This window comes from Podarcis vaucheri (genome assembly GCF_965113315.1).
Source record: "Podarcis vaucheri genome assembly, chromosome: 7".
NCBI lineage: Eukaryota > Metazoa > Chordata > Lepidosauria > Squamata > Lacertidae > Podarcis > Podarcis vaucheri.
Genome location: NC_138765.1, coordinates 41126020 through 41143211, shown reverse-complemented (window position 1 = coordinate 41143211; position 17192 = coordinate 41126020). Strand labels below are relative to the sequence as shown.

The 17192-nt window shown below is 42.7% G+C and overlaps 1 protein-coding gene across 7 annotated transcripts in view; it reads left to right on the top strand.

The window, feature by feature from the left end:
- Positions 1–17171, top strand: part of CNOT1 (CCR4-NOT transcription complex subunit 1) — a 60101-nt gene extending 42930 nt beyond the window's left edge. For 5 of the 7 annotated variants that reach the window (XM_082230805.1, XM_082230801.1, XM_082230802.1 and 2 more), the window contains 16 exons: positions 22–141; positions 624–815; positions 1404–1546; positions 2988–3096; positions 3187–3356; positions 4606–4858; positions 7682–7930; positions 8515–8678; positions 9829–9946; positions 11416–11517; positions 11788–11961; positions 12879–13028; positions 14076–14256; positions 15129–15261; positions 15850–15984; positions 16105–17171. In XM_082230805.1, the coding sequence (XP_082086931.1) occupies positions 22–141; positions 624–815; positions 1404–1546; positions 2988–3096; positions 3187–3356; positions 4606–4858; positions 7682–7930; positions 8515–8678; positions 9829–9946; positions 11416–11517; positions 11788–11961; positions 12879–13028; positions 14076–14256; positions 15129–15261; positions 15850–15984; positions 16105–16183 (2472 nt within the window). In that variant the 3' untranslated portion in view covers positions 16184–17171. The remainder of the gene's footprint in view (positions 1–21; positions 142–623; positions 816–1403; positions 1547–2987; positions 3097–3186; positions 3357–4605; positions 4859–7681; positions 7931–8514; positions 8679–9828; positions 9947–11415; positions 11518–11787; positions 11962–12878; positions 13029–14075; positions 14257–15128; positions 15262–15849; positions 15985–16104) is intronic. The other 2 variants (XM_082230804.1, XM_082230803.1) reach the window with 1 other exon arrangement.
- The last annotated feature ends 21 nt before the right edge of the window (positions 17172–17192 follow it).

Here is a 17192-nt window from a genome sequence, read left to right as displayed (position 1 = left end):
ATTTTCCTACTTTCTTTTAAGGTTGGTGGAGTGGACCCAAAGCAGCTAGCCGTTTATGAAGAATTTGCACGGAATGTTCCTGGTTTCTTACCAACCAATGACTCGACCCAACCCACAGGAATCCTAGCTCAGCCTATGAAGGTAGAAATCCAGTTGAGATGGTTGAAGTGATTCTCAGGTTAAAGTAAACTACACTGTGACCATTTATTTTACAAGTTATTGGAGGCTTCCAGAAAATAGAGAGGTTGCTTATTGTTTGTGCTTCTCTTCAAAGCTATACAGTCTTAATAGTATTATTTGAAAGTCAGAATGAAATGCCACACAAATTTAGATTATGAACTCTGTGGGAGCTAATTACGTAAACCAGTTCACTGATTACCCCCCCCCCTTTTAATCCATGACGATTTATACTTTGTTTCATTATAAACTGTTCACAATAAAATCTGCAGATGATTTGCTGTTTTAGCTAAATGTTAAGTGTAAAAAGTACCAGCCAATATTGCTGGTGAAAGCAGTAATGGAATGAAAAAGTTATTGAGAAATCTGTCATGATAAATGGTCAGAATTCTCATTCATTAGCATTCATTTAACTAATAAAGTATTCTTGATTTCTTTTAAATCAGCAAGCCTGGGCAACAGATGATGTCGCGCAGATCTATGATAAATGTATGGCAGAACTGGAGCAGCACCTTCAGTCCGTTCCTCACACCCTGTCTATGAATCCACAGACTCAAGCCTTGCGAAGCCTTTTGGAGGCTGTTGTTGTGGCTCGTAATTCTCGTGATGCTATTGCAGCCCTTGGACTGCTACAGAAGGTTTGTGTATGAACTTGCTTCATTGTATATCTGTGACTCCTGGGCCATGGAGAGAGGCTCACTTTATCCAAAGCTTTCTACTGTAAGAAACATGCACACAGTTACAGCATTAAACTACTTGAACCGAGCACAGGATCAGAACAGTCAGGATTGAATACAGATTATTCTGGGAAAATACATACTATTTAAGAAAAGCTGCTTTCCAAGTGGTGAGGAAGGATCCTTCTATAGTGGATATAGCAGTTCCTCCTGCCATCTGCTGTTTTTTTGCTGTGTTTTCTGGGCTGTTGTGTAGGAGGCTTTAAAAACAGTTGCTTGGGAATGTCTGTCATTAGAAGCCCTTTTACCGCCCAATTGCCGCATTCCCTTGTGGGCTACTCTTTCAAAGCTTGAGTGCTGGTGGTGAGCATTGTTGGAGGCAAAAGTACAAGGATGATGTACAGCGATGATGATGATGATGATAATGGGCTGCATTCATACTATGCAAAAGCCACCGAATGCATTGTCTCCCGAGAGCAAAACAGTTCGATTCCTCTCCAAATGACTCAGTAAGATGTTGCTTTTAAGTGTTTGCTCCTCTTCCTACAGGCAGTTGAAGGTTTGTTAGATGCCACCAGTGGTGCAGATGCTGACCTCCTCCTCCGCTACCGGGAATGTCACTTGCTTGTTTTAAAAGCACTGCAGGATGGCCGTGCTTATGGGTCTCCATGGTGCAACAAGCAGATTACAAGGTCAGTGATGAAAGAATAAAACTTTGAAGGCTGTAGAAGCTCTATTTAAATATATTATGATTTTGGCCAACATAAGGATTTCACCTAGTAAGTTACTGCTCTGTATCCCACTAAGTTACATAATGAGTTGCATGATAAGTGTCATATGGATTCAGTAGTCAAGGGTTTGGGGCTTTCTCCTGAAATAGGATATTGGTGTGAGAATTAAGTTGGGTGATAAAAGAGGTAAACTACCATTCATGCAACTTAAACAAAACTGACCCTTTGTCTGGATTGAGAGTCTGGTGTGGCGGGGCTTAAAACATTTGTGTCTCGTCCCCCCATTGCAGTTTCTATTTGAATTGGAGAGCCTGCACCTGCTACCTTCATTCAGAGATCAACTTCCATTCATGCAGTGAAAGTTTCATTAAACTGTGGCAGGTGCAGGGGACATGAGCCCCAATTCCTACCCTATTTGTTTTTTGTTTTGTTTTTAAGCCATTCACACAATTGCTAGTTTCATCTAGTTTGGATCGAAAACTTGCAGTATGAATATTTTTCGATTCCTAAAATAGTTATACTGTGACTTTGTGGTTTTACATTGTTATAAGCTGCTCCTAGCAATGTGGCTACAGTTTCTGGTTATTGTCTGTTGGTATTTACACATATAAGCTGTAAAAGCGGAAATAAAAAAGCCGGATAGAATTTATTTTATTTTATTTTATTTTGCTTTCCATGTGTTGTTGGTGTAGGACCCTAGAAGTGTATTGGCTTGCAGTTGGCTGTCATAATATGGATACAGGCAAGGGTTCACCTTGCTGTTGTCAACATTTCAAGATGTTAGCTAATTCCTGTTTCCATTTCCAGAAACTAACCATTTAAAATAGATGATGCTCCTCTCCTAACCAACAGTCTTATGGAAAGCAATAGACTTAGATGTGAGGGTTTGGCACTCTAGGTGGCTGCCTGTGCTGTTTCTGGTCTTTATGGGTCATTGGATCCTCAGAATTCTGAGCAAGTGTTTGCAGCTAATTGTTCTGATGGGCAAGTGTTTGTTTCACAAAATTTTCAGCAGTGGTGCTTTGAGTTTTTCTACCCAGACCCCTTTCCCATGCACTTCAAATTTGAGGTTTCCTGCTCTTGCCTCACATGCTTTCAGGTCATCAGAGGATCGGCATCTGATCTGCTGCTCCTGTTTGGAAAGGGTTTTTGTGTTCTCCATTTATGGACTTGCTGGTGGGTGGACAGTCTTTTGTAAATGGGGCAGCTGGACTTTAATCTGCTCCTTCATCTTCAGCTACAAAGTCTGTTGGCTTTCTTAACATGAGGCAGTTACAGTCAGCTGGTGTTTCTGAAATGAATGTGTGGAATAATTGGAGAAGTAGCTACCTCTCTGTGTTTTTTGGAACTTGAGACTGAGGAGAAAACAAAGTTAACACAAGAAAACATCTAATTTTTCCAGGTGCCTGATAGAATGTCGAGATGAATATAAATACAATGTAGAAGCAGTGGAGCTACTGATCCGTAACCACCTAGTTAACATGCAGCAGTATGACCTCCATCTGGCTCAGGTGAGATACTGCCGCCAAGTTAGTTATTAAATCTCTGCTTATGCTTTAGAAGGAAAACTGTTCACATTCTTGCCTTCTTTTTCTTGACAGTCAATGGAGAATGGCTTGAACTACATGGCAGTGGCATTTGCAATGCAGCTGGTGAAAATCCTCTTGGTGGATGAAAGAAGTGTTGCTCACATAACAGAAGCAGATCTGTTTCACACCATTGAAACTTTGATGAGAATTAATGCTCACTCCAGAGGGAATGCACCAGAAGGGTAATGTTAAGAGTGTTGAGTGCCTGTGAAAGAATGTTTCCTGCTAGTGCAAGTTTGGCAGTGATGATGATGTGAGGCTCTGCCATTCCTGTCCACTCCTTTTACATTGTGGGATCACTGTGTAATACCTACTGTCCTTCAGAGTGCCATCCCCCACCCAGTCCTGAATCTCCATTTTTAACGTAGAGAGTAATCTACAAAATACAAGCCTGCATTAACCATTGTTTAGTTTTCTATTTAATCCAGGCACAACTTTGATTTATTATGGGCCATTGCACATTTATTTCCAATTTAGAATCATACTACATATTTGGAAGTACCATGTGATATGTCTTTTGAGACTGTTGCCACTTTAGCAACAATAGTCAGGGGAGATTTGAATGCTCTTCCACATCAGAAACTTGGTGAACATATAAAAAAATTGCCACCTTGGGGAAAAGACTAGAATCCCTTTCTCTAGTTTGCAGTTTTCCAGTGTTTAGGGAGTTGCACGTATTGAGGAACATTCAGACATGGATTCTCCCACCTACTTTCTGAAATTGCCATCTGAATATGTAATTCAGACCTTAAGTTTGCTGCAGGCAGGACTGACATGCTTTTTTAGTCCTGCAGTGTTAGGCATGGTTTTGTGGAAGCACGCCCTAGTGTGACACCTTCAAATCTTCATTCTGGAAGGTAGTGATGGTTACACTGAGGGTGTAATAATAAGTGACAGATCAAAGGTTTTGAAAAGCAATATACCCCCCCCCCATCTCTGAAGCACTTGTAGTCCGCTCTCCTAGATGTCTTGGGCTGAAGGACAGAGGCCATTCTTTTCTGTTCTTGCCCAACTACAGCAGATCCATTCCCTAATGCCAGGCACTAGACTAGGTCACCTCACCTTTTATCTCCAAATTTATCTGGCAGTAATAGGGTACAGTTCATTCAGATTCTTACTGTGTTTCTTTGAAGCTTATGTCATGGAGCCGTTGTGGGTTAGTGGATTGCATGTTGGACTTAAATCTAGGCGACTTTGGTTCAAAGGTCTGCTGAACCAAGATGCCAACTGGGCTCCCAACTCTTGCCCCTAAACCATGTCATAGTTTTGGTTGCAATAATATAATAACATCTCATATGCTATCTCTGTGGGACAACGATGTGATGCAAATGTTTGAAATACAATGCTGTTTATTGAGGGGTATTTTTTAAAAATTATGCACATAGCACAAGTAATCTAAACCCAAGCATGTTCGTTCTGGATCTCTCATAGGTTGCCCCAGCTGATGGAAGTGGTACGGTCCAACTATGAAGCCATGATTGACCGTGCTCATGGAGGGCCAAATTTCATGATGCATTCTGGGATCTCTCAGGCCTCTGAGTATGATGATCCCCCTGGCCTGAGGGAGAAGGCAGAATATCTCCTGAGGGAGTGGGTGAATCTCTACCACTCTGCAGCAGCTGGGCGTGACAGCACCAAAGCATTCTCTGCATTTGTTGGACAGGTAGAGCTTGGGGAAAGAAAGGTGCTTTTTATTCAACATAAGTAGGTTATGATGCCCTTGGATCAAGTAGAGTACTATGTAATATTGATTTCCCCTTTTTTAAAATTCCACTTTGCATAATGGCAGTACGTGCAACATGTCATATCAGTGTAGAGAAACGTGTTAGTAAATGGTTGGTTGTTTGTGCTAGCCAGTTTCATGATGCTGGGGGCTCGCCACTGCATCCACTAGGAGGTTGTGTTCTTTAAATGAAGAAAGACCTGGCTGAGGGGGACTGCATGCTGTGGGGCGGTGGTCAGCAAGGAAAAGATTCCCAGTGCCCCACAGAGCTCTTTGGCTTTCTCAGGGTGGAGGATGTGTCCTTGCTCTGAGGAGAGAAACCTAAGAAGCTAGGGCAGAGCACGTACCTGAGCAGCAGCTGCCACCGCCAGTGGGCACTTCGTGCAGCTCTTGACAGTCCCGAGGGTCTTCCACTCATTTATTTTGTGCCCAAAGGAAGCAGCTGCTCTTCTGAAGGCAGATGTAGAGGTCATGTGGGATATGCTCCAAGGAGAATCCCTGTGCCCTCTGGGTGTGGCCTTGGGTCAGCCACCTTGAAGGGGAGGGTGACTGCCACCAGCCAGGTATGGCCACTGCTTGTACACTACTTAATCCAGTTTCCTTAACTCAGTTTCCTCCCCCCCCCAGGTGACACTGTGTTACAGATGTTAGAGAGGTGTTTGCAAAAGCTAGAATCTCTTTACATATGTGGGCGTGGAATATGGCAAGCAGTTTGCCAGTTTTTTACTTCGCTACCACAGTCGTCCTTCAGGGGTGCCAAAACTTTGCTTCCTTATTTAAGTTGCATTTCAAGTAGCCACTCCACTGCCTGCTTGCATATGTGAATAAAGTAAATTGCAGATCCTCTTCCAGATAGAAATGTATTTATTAAGACTGCAGAAACGGTGGTACTTGCCATTAAAATTTTGCCTTATTGGTGTATGGAGCACTTTGAAAACAGTGGCTATGAAAACTATTCAGTACTATGAGGACAGCAAAATTTCACATGCCTTTCCCCCCAGATCCCTAGACAGCTACCAGAAAAAGTTGCAGTGTCTCTGAAATGCAACATAATTTGCCTAAATAATGCACAAGTAAAACCGATAAAGATGTGGAGGGAATAAACTGAAAATCAGGTCTGCCTTCAGTGTTACGCTGACCCCTGCAAAATGCCAGAGTGAATGGATCACTGATGAATGGAACCCTGTTGTTCAGTGGCAGAATTTTCTGTTCATATTTGCCACTTTAGTTGCTCTGCATTCTAGAGATTATTGCTTATGAAAAGCGTTTTGAATTCTTTCATAATGAGAATTTCATCCTGAATAACCATTGCTTTAAAAATTGTGATATCAGATTTTGCAAGTGACTGAAATACCTATCGACAGTCTACCTATGAAACCGACAGGAGTAGCAATCCATTCTCATGGGCCTACGTTCCTAAGAGGCGTAGTCTTAACCCTCCTACACCATGTAGCTTCCCTGTCTAGAATTTCACTTCACTACTTTTGCTGAGCACTTTTCTCCTATCCTCATGTGGAAGGGACCATTCACTTCTGCATCCTAGTCTAGCAGTGTGTCCCTGAAGGAGAAGCATGACTAGTTGGACCTATCAACACTGCAGAATTGATGTGTGGTATTCTGCATAAGGGACGCGGGTGGAGCTGTGGGCTAAAGCCTCAACGCCTAGGGCTTGCCGATCGAAAGGTCGGCGGTTCGAATCCCCGCGGCGGGGTGCGCTCCCGCTGCTTGGTCCCAGCGCCTGCCCACCTAGCAGTTCGAAAGCACCCCCGGGGGCAAGTAGATAAATAGGTACCGCTTACCAGCGGGAAGGTAAACGGCGTTCCGTGTGCGGCTCTGGCTCGCCAGAGCAGCGTTGTCACGCTGGCCACGTGACCCGGAAGTGTCCCCGGACAGCGCTGGCCCCCGGCCAATAGATGTGAGATGGGCGCACAAACCCCAGAGTCTGTCAAGACTGGCCCGTTCGGGCAGGGGTACCTTTACCTTTACCTTTACCTTTATTCTGCATAAAGTACAGCTTCCATAGTTCCAGCCTACTCTGGAATGGTATGGCTCCTTCATATTCCAGTGTTTTGGAATGTACTCTAGAAACCTTGAGAGAAGGAGATTGTCTATTGCACTTAATTCCTGTTTTCAATGTCACCCAGAGGGTATTCCACCTGCCATTGTTTCCTGTGGGTGAAGCTTTGCTCTGAGGCTTCTGCCTCACTGCACAGATGGGGAGCTGCTCCTCGTGTTTTTGCTGCATGTGTGCTTGGGTTATTGCATACAGGTTGTTGGTTCTTTTATTTTAAGGCATTTAGAGTTTATTTCTGCTCTGCCAGTCCAGTCTAGGAAGATCAAGATGATGGCCCTGTCTGTTGCTCCAGGCGGAGGTGCTATCCCACTGGTTGGGAATGCCCTCCAGGAGAAGCAGAACAGGAATTCACAGTAAGAAATGTCCCTTTCTGCATATAGCATGCAGCATCAGTAACGCCTACATACAGAGGCAACATGGGTGTCGTGTTTACTTCCTTGCCAGCATAGTTTCCTTTTCCACCTGGTTTCTGGATGTAGACATTACCAGTGTGGTGTGGGACCTGATTACATAGAAATGATCTTATGCTGCTTATGGTTGGTAATGTAGGAATTGACCCTAAGAAGCATCACCAGCCTTTTCTTGATGCCAAACTGCAGTGTTACAGTCTAGCCCACTTGCTTTCTAGCATGTCTAGATAGAACATTACTAGCTTGATTTTAGAAAAAGAGGAGTTCTTTAGGTCTGAGTCTACCTTTTCCCCATTACAGATGCATCAGCAAGGAATCCTGAAAACTGATGATTTGATCACACGATTCTTCCGTCTTTGCACTGAAATGTGTGTTGAGATCAGCTATCGTGCTCAAGCTGAGCAGCAGCACAACCCGGCTGCCAATCCCACCATGATCCGTGCCAAGTGTTACCACAACCTGGATGCCTTTGTGCGCCTCATTGCACTGCTGGTGAAGCACTCTGGGGAGGCCACCAACACAGTCACCAAGATCAACTTGCTCAACAAGGTTGGGAGCACCCTTCCCTGCCCCCAGTACCCATCTATCTTGAGTTTATCTGGTTGTGAGAATGGGTAGTATACTTTAGAATTGTGATGACTGAGGCTGGTGGGAGTTGTAGTCCATGGGGCCAGGTTGGCAAAGGTTTCCTTATTAAATGAATGGAAACTGGTGCAGCATGTTTTTTTTACTAACACAGACTAGGAGTTCCATGTTTTAAAATCGTGATCCATCTATGGATGGTGTTTGGCAGGCGATTGCCTCCTCTGTAAAAGGGATCCTTAGCTACATTGTAAAGAATGTCAGTGTACTATGCAGGATGTACTTGGAGCACTTAGGAAAAGCATTACATAAATCTGAATAAGGGTTTGAGACCCTTGTTATTTTTCTTTGAATATTTTTCTTTGAATATTTCTTGTTCACTTGCATGTGAAAGGGCAGAAAACATTATTGTAAAGTTGCAGTCAAGATCGCCAGTTTGTTGTATTGTCTTCAAAAAATACTGAGTATGTGCATGAATTCCAGTTGGCATTGCAGTAATTATAAGCATACATAAAAGTTGCATTCTGAGTGCCTTGCCTTTTTACCTCTAGGTTCTTGGGATAGTTGTGGGAGTCCTTTTGCAGGATCATGATGTTCGTCAAAGTGAATTCCAGCAGCTTCCCTACCACCGCATTTTCATCATGTTGCTGTTAGAATTAAATGCTCCTGAGCATGTCTTGGAAACCATAAACTTTCAGACACTCACAGCCTTCTGGTAGGTATCATTTAATTGACTAGAGGTTCTTTTCAAACTCTACATTTCTGTGATTTGCATTGAGTTTACACCAGTTCACTTTAGTTAACACTAATTTTGTGTAATTTTAAATATGTTGATAGACTTGGAGTCTATTTTGGTTACTGGAATAATTGCACATTAAGAAAATTTGTGGGCATATTTGGGATTCTTTTCGTACGCGGACTGTTCTATAGTGTATGGAACCAGTGCTTCTCAGCCTCTTGGTGTGAGGGAAGGGTTTTTATACTGCTCTGTCTTAATCTCTGTGCAGTCCCACATTGGGATCTGTAGCTGTGGAGCTGGATTTAGAACATTCTAGAGCTTCTAGAGCTTTAGCCAGACTCAATCTCTGGTCAAGTTGGGACATTGATCCCTCAGGAGATGGTGCTATTCTAGTTGTAAAGACTGCCCTCTGGGCACCTATTGGAATTTATGGCAACTAAAACGCTCCTTTACTTTAGTGGATCTGTTTATTAAAACTGTGATTCCTATATGATACGTTATTGTCTTGGATCTTAATTATGCATCTTTTACTACATTTGAATGGTTTGGGGCCACCATCATTCCTCAGAGAAATGTTTGATGCACTTTTAAAGTAAATGGCAAACTTGTACAGTTTTATAAAATCCACAGATTTTTGGCATAAAATGCAATGGAAGGAATAAGTTGTAGTTTGATGGCTTTGGAATTGTTGGGTCCTTCTGAGCAGGAGACAGAGGGGCTTTACAGAAGGGCATTACGACTACCCATAGGCCACTGGGAATTCTGCCTTCAAGGCAGATGCAACCCTGGGGGTGGGCAAGGAGATTTAAATCTCCTAGTATAGTGCCATAGAACAAATCACATCCTCCCCGATCATCAGCTTGAACATTTCATGTGCAGGAAGGAGCTGATAACCTGCCCTTTTCATCTGATCTGCATGAGTCAGCTGGAGGTTCACAAACACCCACTGCTGCTGGCATTTGGCCCTGTAGGGTTAGCCAAGAGTGAATGCTGACTCTTGGTCCTTAAATCATTTAACCACCTCTGCCTGATTTAGACTTCAAGGATGGTCTTAGTTCAATGCAGATTCTTGGCAGTGCTTTAAACAAATCTGACACAAAGCTTGTGTTGTATGTTTTTATTTCAGTAACACATTTCACATCCTGAGACCTACAAAAGCTCCAGGTTTTGTTTATGCTTGGCTAGAATTGATCTCCCATCGGATATTTATTGCAAGAATGCTGGCACATACACCACAGCAGAAGGTGTGGCTGCAGTTTATCTTCTGTAACTTACGAAGCTTCCAAAGGGAATAAGGATGCATCTTGGTTTGCAGGTTTTGTTTAACTAGAATGACTTTATGCCATTTAAATTTCTGATGTCTGCTTTTAAGGTCTTTACCATATTCCCACAACGTAGCTGCTAAGAGTTGATTACCTGAAGAGGTCCAGAAACCTCAGCAGGACGGATTAAAAATGGGATTTTAATCCTCATCCCTTAAAAAACCCAGCCTGGTAAAATTCAGTCTGAATACAAGAATGTTAAACCTTCACTTTTAACCTTTAAATACTGAAACATTCTTAAGTCAAATACACTGGCTGCCTTTGCATGGAACACTAGATCCAGGAGTGTGCTTTAAAGCAAACCATGGTTAATTAAACAGGCCAACTTTATAACCTTGAAGCTTGAAGTTGATTTGTTTTGAAACTTAGCAGTGTTTTAAACCTAGATTCCTATTTCACACATAACTCTTAAGTTTTGTAAAAGTGAAAACTATACCCTGCCAGCCTCCCAGTTGCGTGGGAGAAGGAAGTAGGAGAAATATGGTTATATGCTACAATTGTTATGAGCTTGGTAGTGTGGTTGCAGTGGTGGTGTTGAGTGAGGCTCGACATATCATGGCATCTACTGGGATCCAGTGCTTGTCTCAGTAGGATGTGATCCAGTATTATTGCTAGAAGGGCCTTCCTTCCACTAGTTCTACCTGTGTGACCTTGACTAAAGTGCATATTTAATGTACTTTTTATCTGAGTTGTGGGATTATCTCAGATAATCAATTTAAGAATACCCTTCCTCTCTGTTAAAAAAAGGACAGTACTTTTTAATCTTCTGAAAATAAACTGTTCTGCCTATTAATTACCAGCCCTTGCTTCTGAAAATGCTTGGCCCTTTAGTTGTCTCTGAGCAGACAAAGACAGTGGTGCAGAGGTACATGAGCTGCAATGGACAAGTTCCCTATTTTGTTTCTAGGCAGGGGCAAGGGAGGAGGATTGTGCAGTGTAAGAGAAAGAGAGGTTAAAATTATTTTCTATTTAAAATGAATATTTAAATCCGTTTACTCCAGCAGCCATAGATGTTAAACAGAAGTTTGAAATAACTTGCAAGGAACCATTTGCAGCCTTGTAGGTTGTATCAAACTTCTGAGAGTCCACAGCTGCACTGTATTGGGGCAGATGTGACCAAGTCTTTCCAGTAAATCTCACTCATTCTTCCATTTCCCTTAAGTCCAGAATTCAACCCCTACAGTGCCCCTTATTGTACATAAGTGGCTGGTTTCACTATGGATTTCATATTTCAGGTAGCCCTGACAGATTAAGGAATAATGTAGTATACTGCTTTGTAGCATGCAAGTTGTTAGTTCTACCAACAATGTTAAGTGGGATCCAGTTCAGACATTATAGTAAATATATTAGCAAATATCACATAACTCTTATCATGTAAATTCTCTTTCCAGGGGTGGCCTATGTATGCTCAGCTGTTGATAGATCTGTTTAAATATTTGGCTCCTTTCCTGAGGAATGTGGAACTTGCCAAACCTATGCAAATTCTGTACAAGGTAAGTAGAATTTAGAATAGAGCAGAAGAGAATTTGTTACAATTCAGTGATGGTCTGGATTATTTTCCCAGCACAATTGTAGCTTCACAGTAAAGTTCAAATCATACAGCCCTTTTCCATGGGATTGTGGATGAGGAAATTGACCTGTGTGTGTAAAAAGTGTGTCACCAACATGAAACATTTGGAAAGCTCTGATAATAGTGTTGGCTGAGATGTTTTGCATAGATTTAGCATAGATACTTAGTTCTCTTTCCCCCCGTTTTTTTGTAGGGTACTCTGCGTGTGTTGTTGGTCCTGTTACATGACTTCCCAGAATTCCTCTGTGACTACCACTATGGTTTCTGCGATGTGATTCCTCCAAACTGTATTCAGCTAAGGAATCTGATATTGAGTGCCTTCCCACGTAATATGAGGCTTCCAGATCCCTTCACTCCCAACCTTAAGGTAATGTACAAGGCCTGATTTGTATGAGACCTCATGTGTTGAAGCACCTGAGATTGTGCAATGGTGTTGATGCTTTTGCATAAACAACTATGCCAGTAAGACCCTAGTGGGTCAGCTTGACCTGCTTTGATGAAACAGGGTAGCCAATATAATGCCCTCCTGATGTTGGACTCCAACTCCTGTTGGCCCCAACTAGAAGGCTAGTGCTTAAAGATGACAGGAGTTGTAGTCCATCAACATCTGAAGGGCACCCCATTAGCTACCCCCAGCCTTAGGGAAGCTGTTTATAACACTGAACCGCCCCAGGTGGGGAATGTCATTGTGAACTCCTGGTCTTGAAAAGAGCATTCTGTCCTGGAACATACATGGCAGTCGTTGCTTAGTAGTAAAGATGCACTTGAACTTTGGCATCTGTTCCAGCATATCAGTTTGCTTATGCTACATCTATACCTGAGTCCCTCCTTTGTGTGCCACCACTATGAGAGATCCAGAGGGTGTTAACAGGAGAAGGGGCCTTTTCTGTGGTGCCTTTCTGCTTATGGGATGCCTCTCTAGGGAAGCTCGCCTGGCACCATCATAACATGTATTTAAACACCAAGCAAAACCTTTCCTCTGTAACAAGCCTTTTGGCCCTTAATTATCTGTGGCCTTTTAGAATTGGGCAGGATGTTTTCAATGTCTGTCCTCCCCACTGGTTTTAATATATTTAATATATTGATGTGGGGTGGTTTTTTTGGTTGATTGGTTGGTTGGTTGTAAGTCGCTTTGGTTTGCATTGGGCAAGATAAAGCAGCTGTCACATTTAAGATCATGGTGGTGGTGATACAAGAGTAATACTCAGCCTTCCCTGTGGACTTCAGATGGGTAACAGCTAAATGGTAGAAAATAACGTTAGGATGCTTCTTTGTGCTCAACAGGTGGACATGTTGAGTGAGATTAATATTGCTCCACGGATACTCACCAATTTCACTGGAGTGATGCCACCTCAGTTCAAAAAGGATTTGGATTCCTACCTCAAAACCCGTTCTCCAGTCACGTTCCTGTCCGACTTGCGTAGCAACTTGCAGGTGAGGGGCTTACTCAAAAATCAGATTGAGGAAGAGGTCTGGGAGTGGAAGTTAGCATGCAGTCCTGTGTCTGCTGTGTCTTTTGCTCCAAAACGGGCTTTTAGGTCCTCTGTCTAAAGCAGGGCTCATCAACCTTATTTGGGGCTGTGGGCAGTTCTGGAATTTTGAGTGTGTCATTCCTTTACTCCTCCCCAAACAAAGATTTTCTTTACTTTTTTGTGGGGGGATATTTGGGTAAAAATGAGATCCAATAGGCTTAAAACAGATCTTCTTGAATTTGCAGGGTTTTACATGGAGTCCCTTAAAAATAACTATCAGATTGAGGCTTACAGTGGTGGACCCACAGTAAAAATCATAGATCTGGTGCTTGCCAGATGCATAGTTTAGTCATCAGAGAGGAAAGATCTCAGTTCAGCCCTGATCCCACTGCAGAATGTGTCATACATCAACCCCGCTTAAAGAGACATAAATTAGGAAAAGATCAGTTTTACCTGGCCCAGATAATGCATCCTGATGGAGCTGTGGGTCTGTGTTTAGCAATTTTTTACTATATTGTAATGCATGTATCTTTTAAAAACTAGTACCTAGTTGGGGATGGATTGTGCAGCAGCAGAGATAGAGGAGATAAGAGAAGCCTGCCTGCTGTTAAAGCTAATGGCTTTGGCAGACCTTTTAGTGAGATAACTCTGCAGTTTAAACATTCGTAATCACATACAGTGGTGCCTCACAAGACTAAATTAATCCGTTCGGCGAGTCTCTTTGTCTTGCGGTTTTTTCGTCTTGCGAAGCACGGCTATTAGTGGCTATTAATGGCTTAGCGGCTTTAAGAAAAAGGAAACAAACTCGCAAGAACTCGCAAGACGTTTTGTCTTGCGAAGCAAGCCCATAGGGAAATTCGTCTTGCGAAGCGACTCAAAAAAACGCGAAACCCTTTCGTCTAGCGAGGCATTCGTCTTGCGAGGCACCACTGTAATATATTTTCTTCATGGCTCTTTGTCTCGGAGGTCCAAGGCAGTGATTTTGCCTCTTTTATGTTCACCCCACTAGGTATCAAATGAGCCTGGCAATCGCTACAATATCCAGCTGATAAATGCCCTGGTGCTGTATGTAGGTACTCAAGCTATTGCACATATTCACAACAAAGGCAGCACTCCTTCCATGAGCACCATCACCCACTCAGCTCACATGGATATCTTCCAGAATCTTGCTGTTGACCTGGACACAGAAGGTAAAAAAGGAAGCTTGATAGTACTTCAAATCAGCTAGCCTAATGTTAAATCAGATGCAAGAGGTTTATCTCTAGGTCTTTGGCTATGGGGGGGAAAAGAGCCTGGGAAATCAACCTGGTGAGGTCAGACATAAATACTTTATAATTGATAATGTGCTAGCCTTACAATTGATACTGGACTTCAGAGGCTAGCTGATAATTTCAGGTATTGGCGTTCTATGACAGAATCAATCCTGCATCTCACTATTTAGCCCACATGGATAATACTTTGCTTTAATTTGGCCAGATTGTACCCTAAAATATTGTTAGATTTTAGAAATTATGTTTAAAATATTCCACAACTAATATATAGAAAGGGTTTATTTAGTTCCACCTAAGAGGTGGGGAACTTCTAGCCCAAGGGCCAAATGTGGTCCTCCAGACCTCATCATGACCCACACTCTCCTTGGTTGAGTTTGCCAGCTTGGAATGTGTCCTTGAACTGTGATGCTGCCTCTCGCTTGGCTCTATGGAGAACAGAGTTAGTTGTATTTATCTGTAGAAACCGGTTACTTTTACATTGCTGGAATGCAGCTTAATGTCAAATCAGTTGCTTTTGCTTCTGATCCCATCCTGGCATGTGGCCTCCAGGCTGCAAAATGTTGCCCCCGCCCCTTGTGTAAGCCAACAGGTTTATGAAAATGAATTACAAACTAGGAAACTTTGAGAAGTGAGCCTGGGAAATTCATGTCAACTGGTGGCAGCACCCATTTAATTAACCTTCCCGGCTTTCGGACATAACTCTTGGAACTAACAAATTAGCCAGGCCAAGGATGTTGGTTTCCTTTGTGTTTAAGAGAATCTTATAACTATTTACCTTTTTTGTGTTCCAGGTCGGTACCTCTTCCTAAATGCAATTGCCAATCAGTTACGGTACCCAAACAGTCATACTCACTATTTCAGCTGCACCATGCTTTACCTATTTGCAGAGGCCAACACTGAAGCTATTCAAGAACAAATCACCAGGTAAGAGATCTAAGGACTCTAAAACAATCCCTACATTGCCTAGTTCTCACAAAAGAGCCAATGAGGAACTGGGGAGAAGCTTCAGGAGGTAACACTTAGTTGGTCTACTGCCATCTGAAGCTGTCCTGCCCAGCAACGAGTAAGAAAGTGGCTTGTCCCCGTTGCAGCAGTAGCAAGTCACTGCTGGCAATGTAACAAACACTCTAAGCTTTGCCCCTCCTTATCCACATATAGAGTAGGACTTCCAGTGTTGATTAGAGGGTTCACATGGTTTGAAAGGCAGCTGTTGAGGTGGTTGCAAGAATTCCATGCAAGGATCCTTATCTGGATGGAGGAGCATTCATCCCCGCAAATCTGCAGCCAGAGTCTGCAGTGGTGAAGCCTAGAATCAAGTTTCCCACTCTCACATTATATTGAGAAGCAAAGTCTTCCACATTCTGAAAGCAGCATAGTGCTAATTAATGTTGCCAGACGCAATCCCATGAGGGTACCTATTCTCAGCCGGGACCTTGATATTCCTGCATCATGTCTTTCATACTGGCACGAGGTGTGACTTTCCCCATGCCTTAATCTGTTTTTCTTTTACAGAGTTCTGCTAGAACGACTGATTGTAAATAGGCCTCACCCATGGGGTCTCCTTATTACCTTCATCGAGCTGATTAAAAACCCAGCATTTAAGTTCTGGAATCACGAGTTTGTCCATTGTGCTCCAGAAATTGAAAAGTGAGTAATTTTAAACAGTTAGTTGTTCAGTGTATTTGGGGGACTCAGTCCTAGGAACTCTGGTACTTGCAGAGGAGAGGAAGTTGTGTCTTGAAATTAAGTTTATTCTCCTTATTGTAGGTTGTTCCAGTCTGTTGCGCAATGTTGTATGGGGCAAAAACAGGCACAACAAGTAATGGAAGGAACTGGAGCTAGTTAGAGAAAGCAACCACCCTGGAAATTGTGCCAGCCTGGAGATCTCCATCCCATCAAGCTGACAGAATAATGTGTGTGGGTCTAGCCAGACCTTGGAGGCTGCCTCTCCCTCCCCCATGTTGGGCTTACATCACAGATCTTTGTGTGAGAAATCTCCTCTGTGGGCATGTTCCAAAGTTTTAAAAACAAAAGTTTCGACTCTTGGCCAAAATTCAGAAGATGCTGTGAATATAATTTCAAACTATTGTAAATATACAGAACAGAAATATTTGTCTGAACTTTGGGTTTGTGCGAATTGTGTTTCAAGAGAGGCACATACTGTGTGCCTGACCAGCCTGTAATAGAAGTGGTGGCTGCTGATGCCAAGTGTTTTGTCTGGGGCAGATCTGCTCTCCTGACATTCCCAGACTCCCAAAGAATATGGAAAAGCCAGTTTAAATATTATGTAACTTATTTTTCTTGTGGGTGGGAGACCTGTAAATCACAAAGATGTCAAAGAGGGGGGAAATGGATGCATTGGAGCACAGGATCCTACAGTATATGGGGGACTGGGTGGGGGAAAGTTAGGATTAGGGTCCAGTATATTGCTTTTCCCAGTATCAAATGCTGCCAGCAAGAGGCACGAACGTTGGAGCGGAGGACTTCCTTTGTTTTGATTGGCAAAGATATACTTTGGGCCCTTTGGGAGAGGGCTAGTGGGTTTAGCAAAGGAAACAAGAGACCAGGCCTGTAGATTTTCTTTCTTGACACTTGTAAATTTTGGGATGGGGAGGATGTGAATCTGTTAACTGCTCCCCTGTGGCCACAAAGTTTGAGTTTGTAAAAAGAACAAAAAGGACCAATACAGCCCATTTTGTAAGGATTTTGAATGTTTTGTAAATGTATTGGTCCATGTGTTGTATTTTGTAGCCTTTCTAGTTCTCTTGGGCTTTAGTTCTCCCACTTCTTGTATGTATGCATTCTGTAGTTAAACATTAAAGTCATGAAAAGCAGCACATGTCCATGTTTTCTCA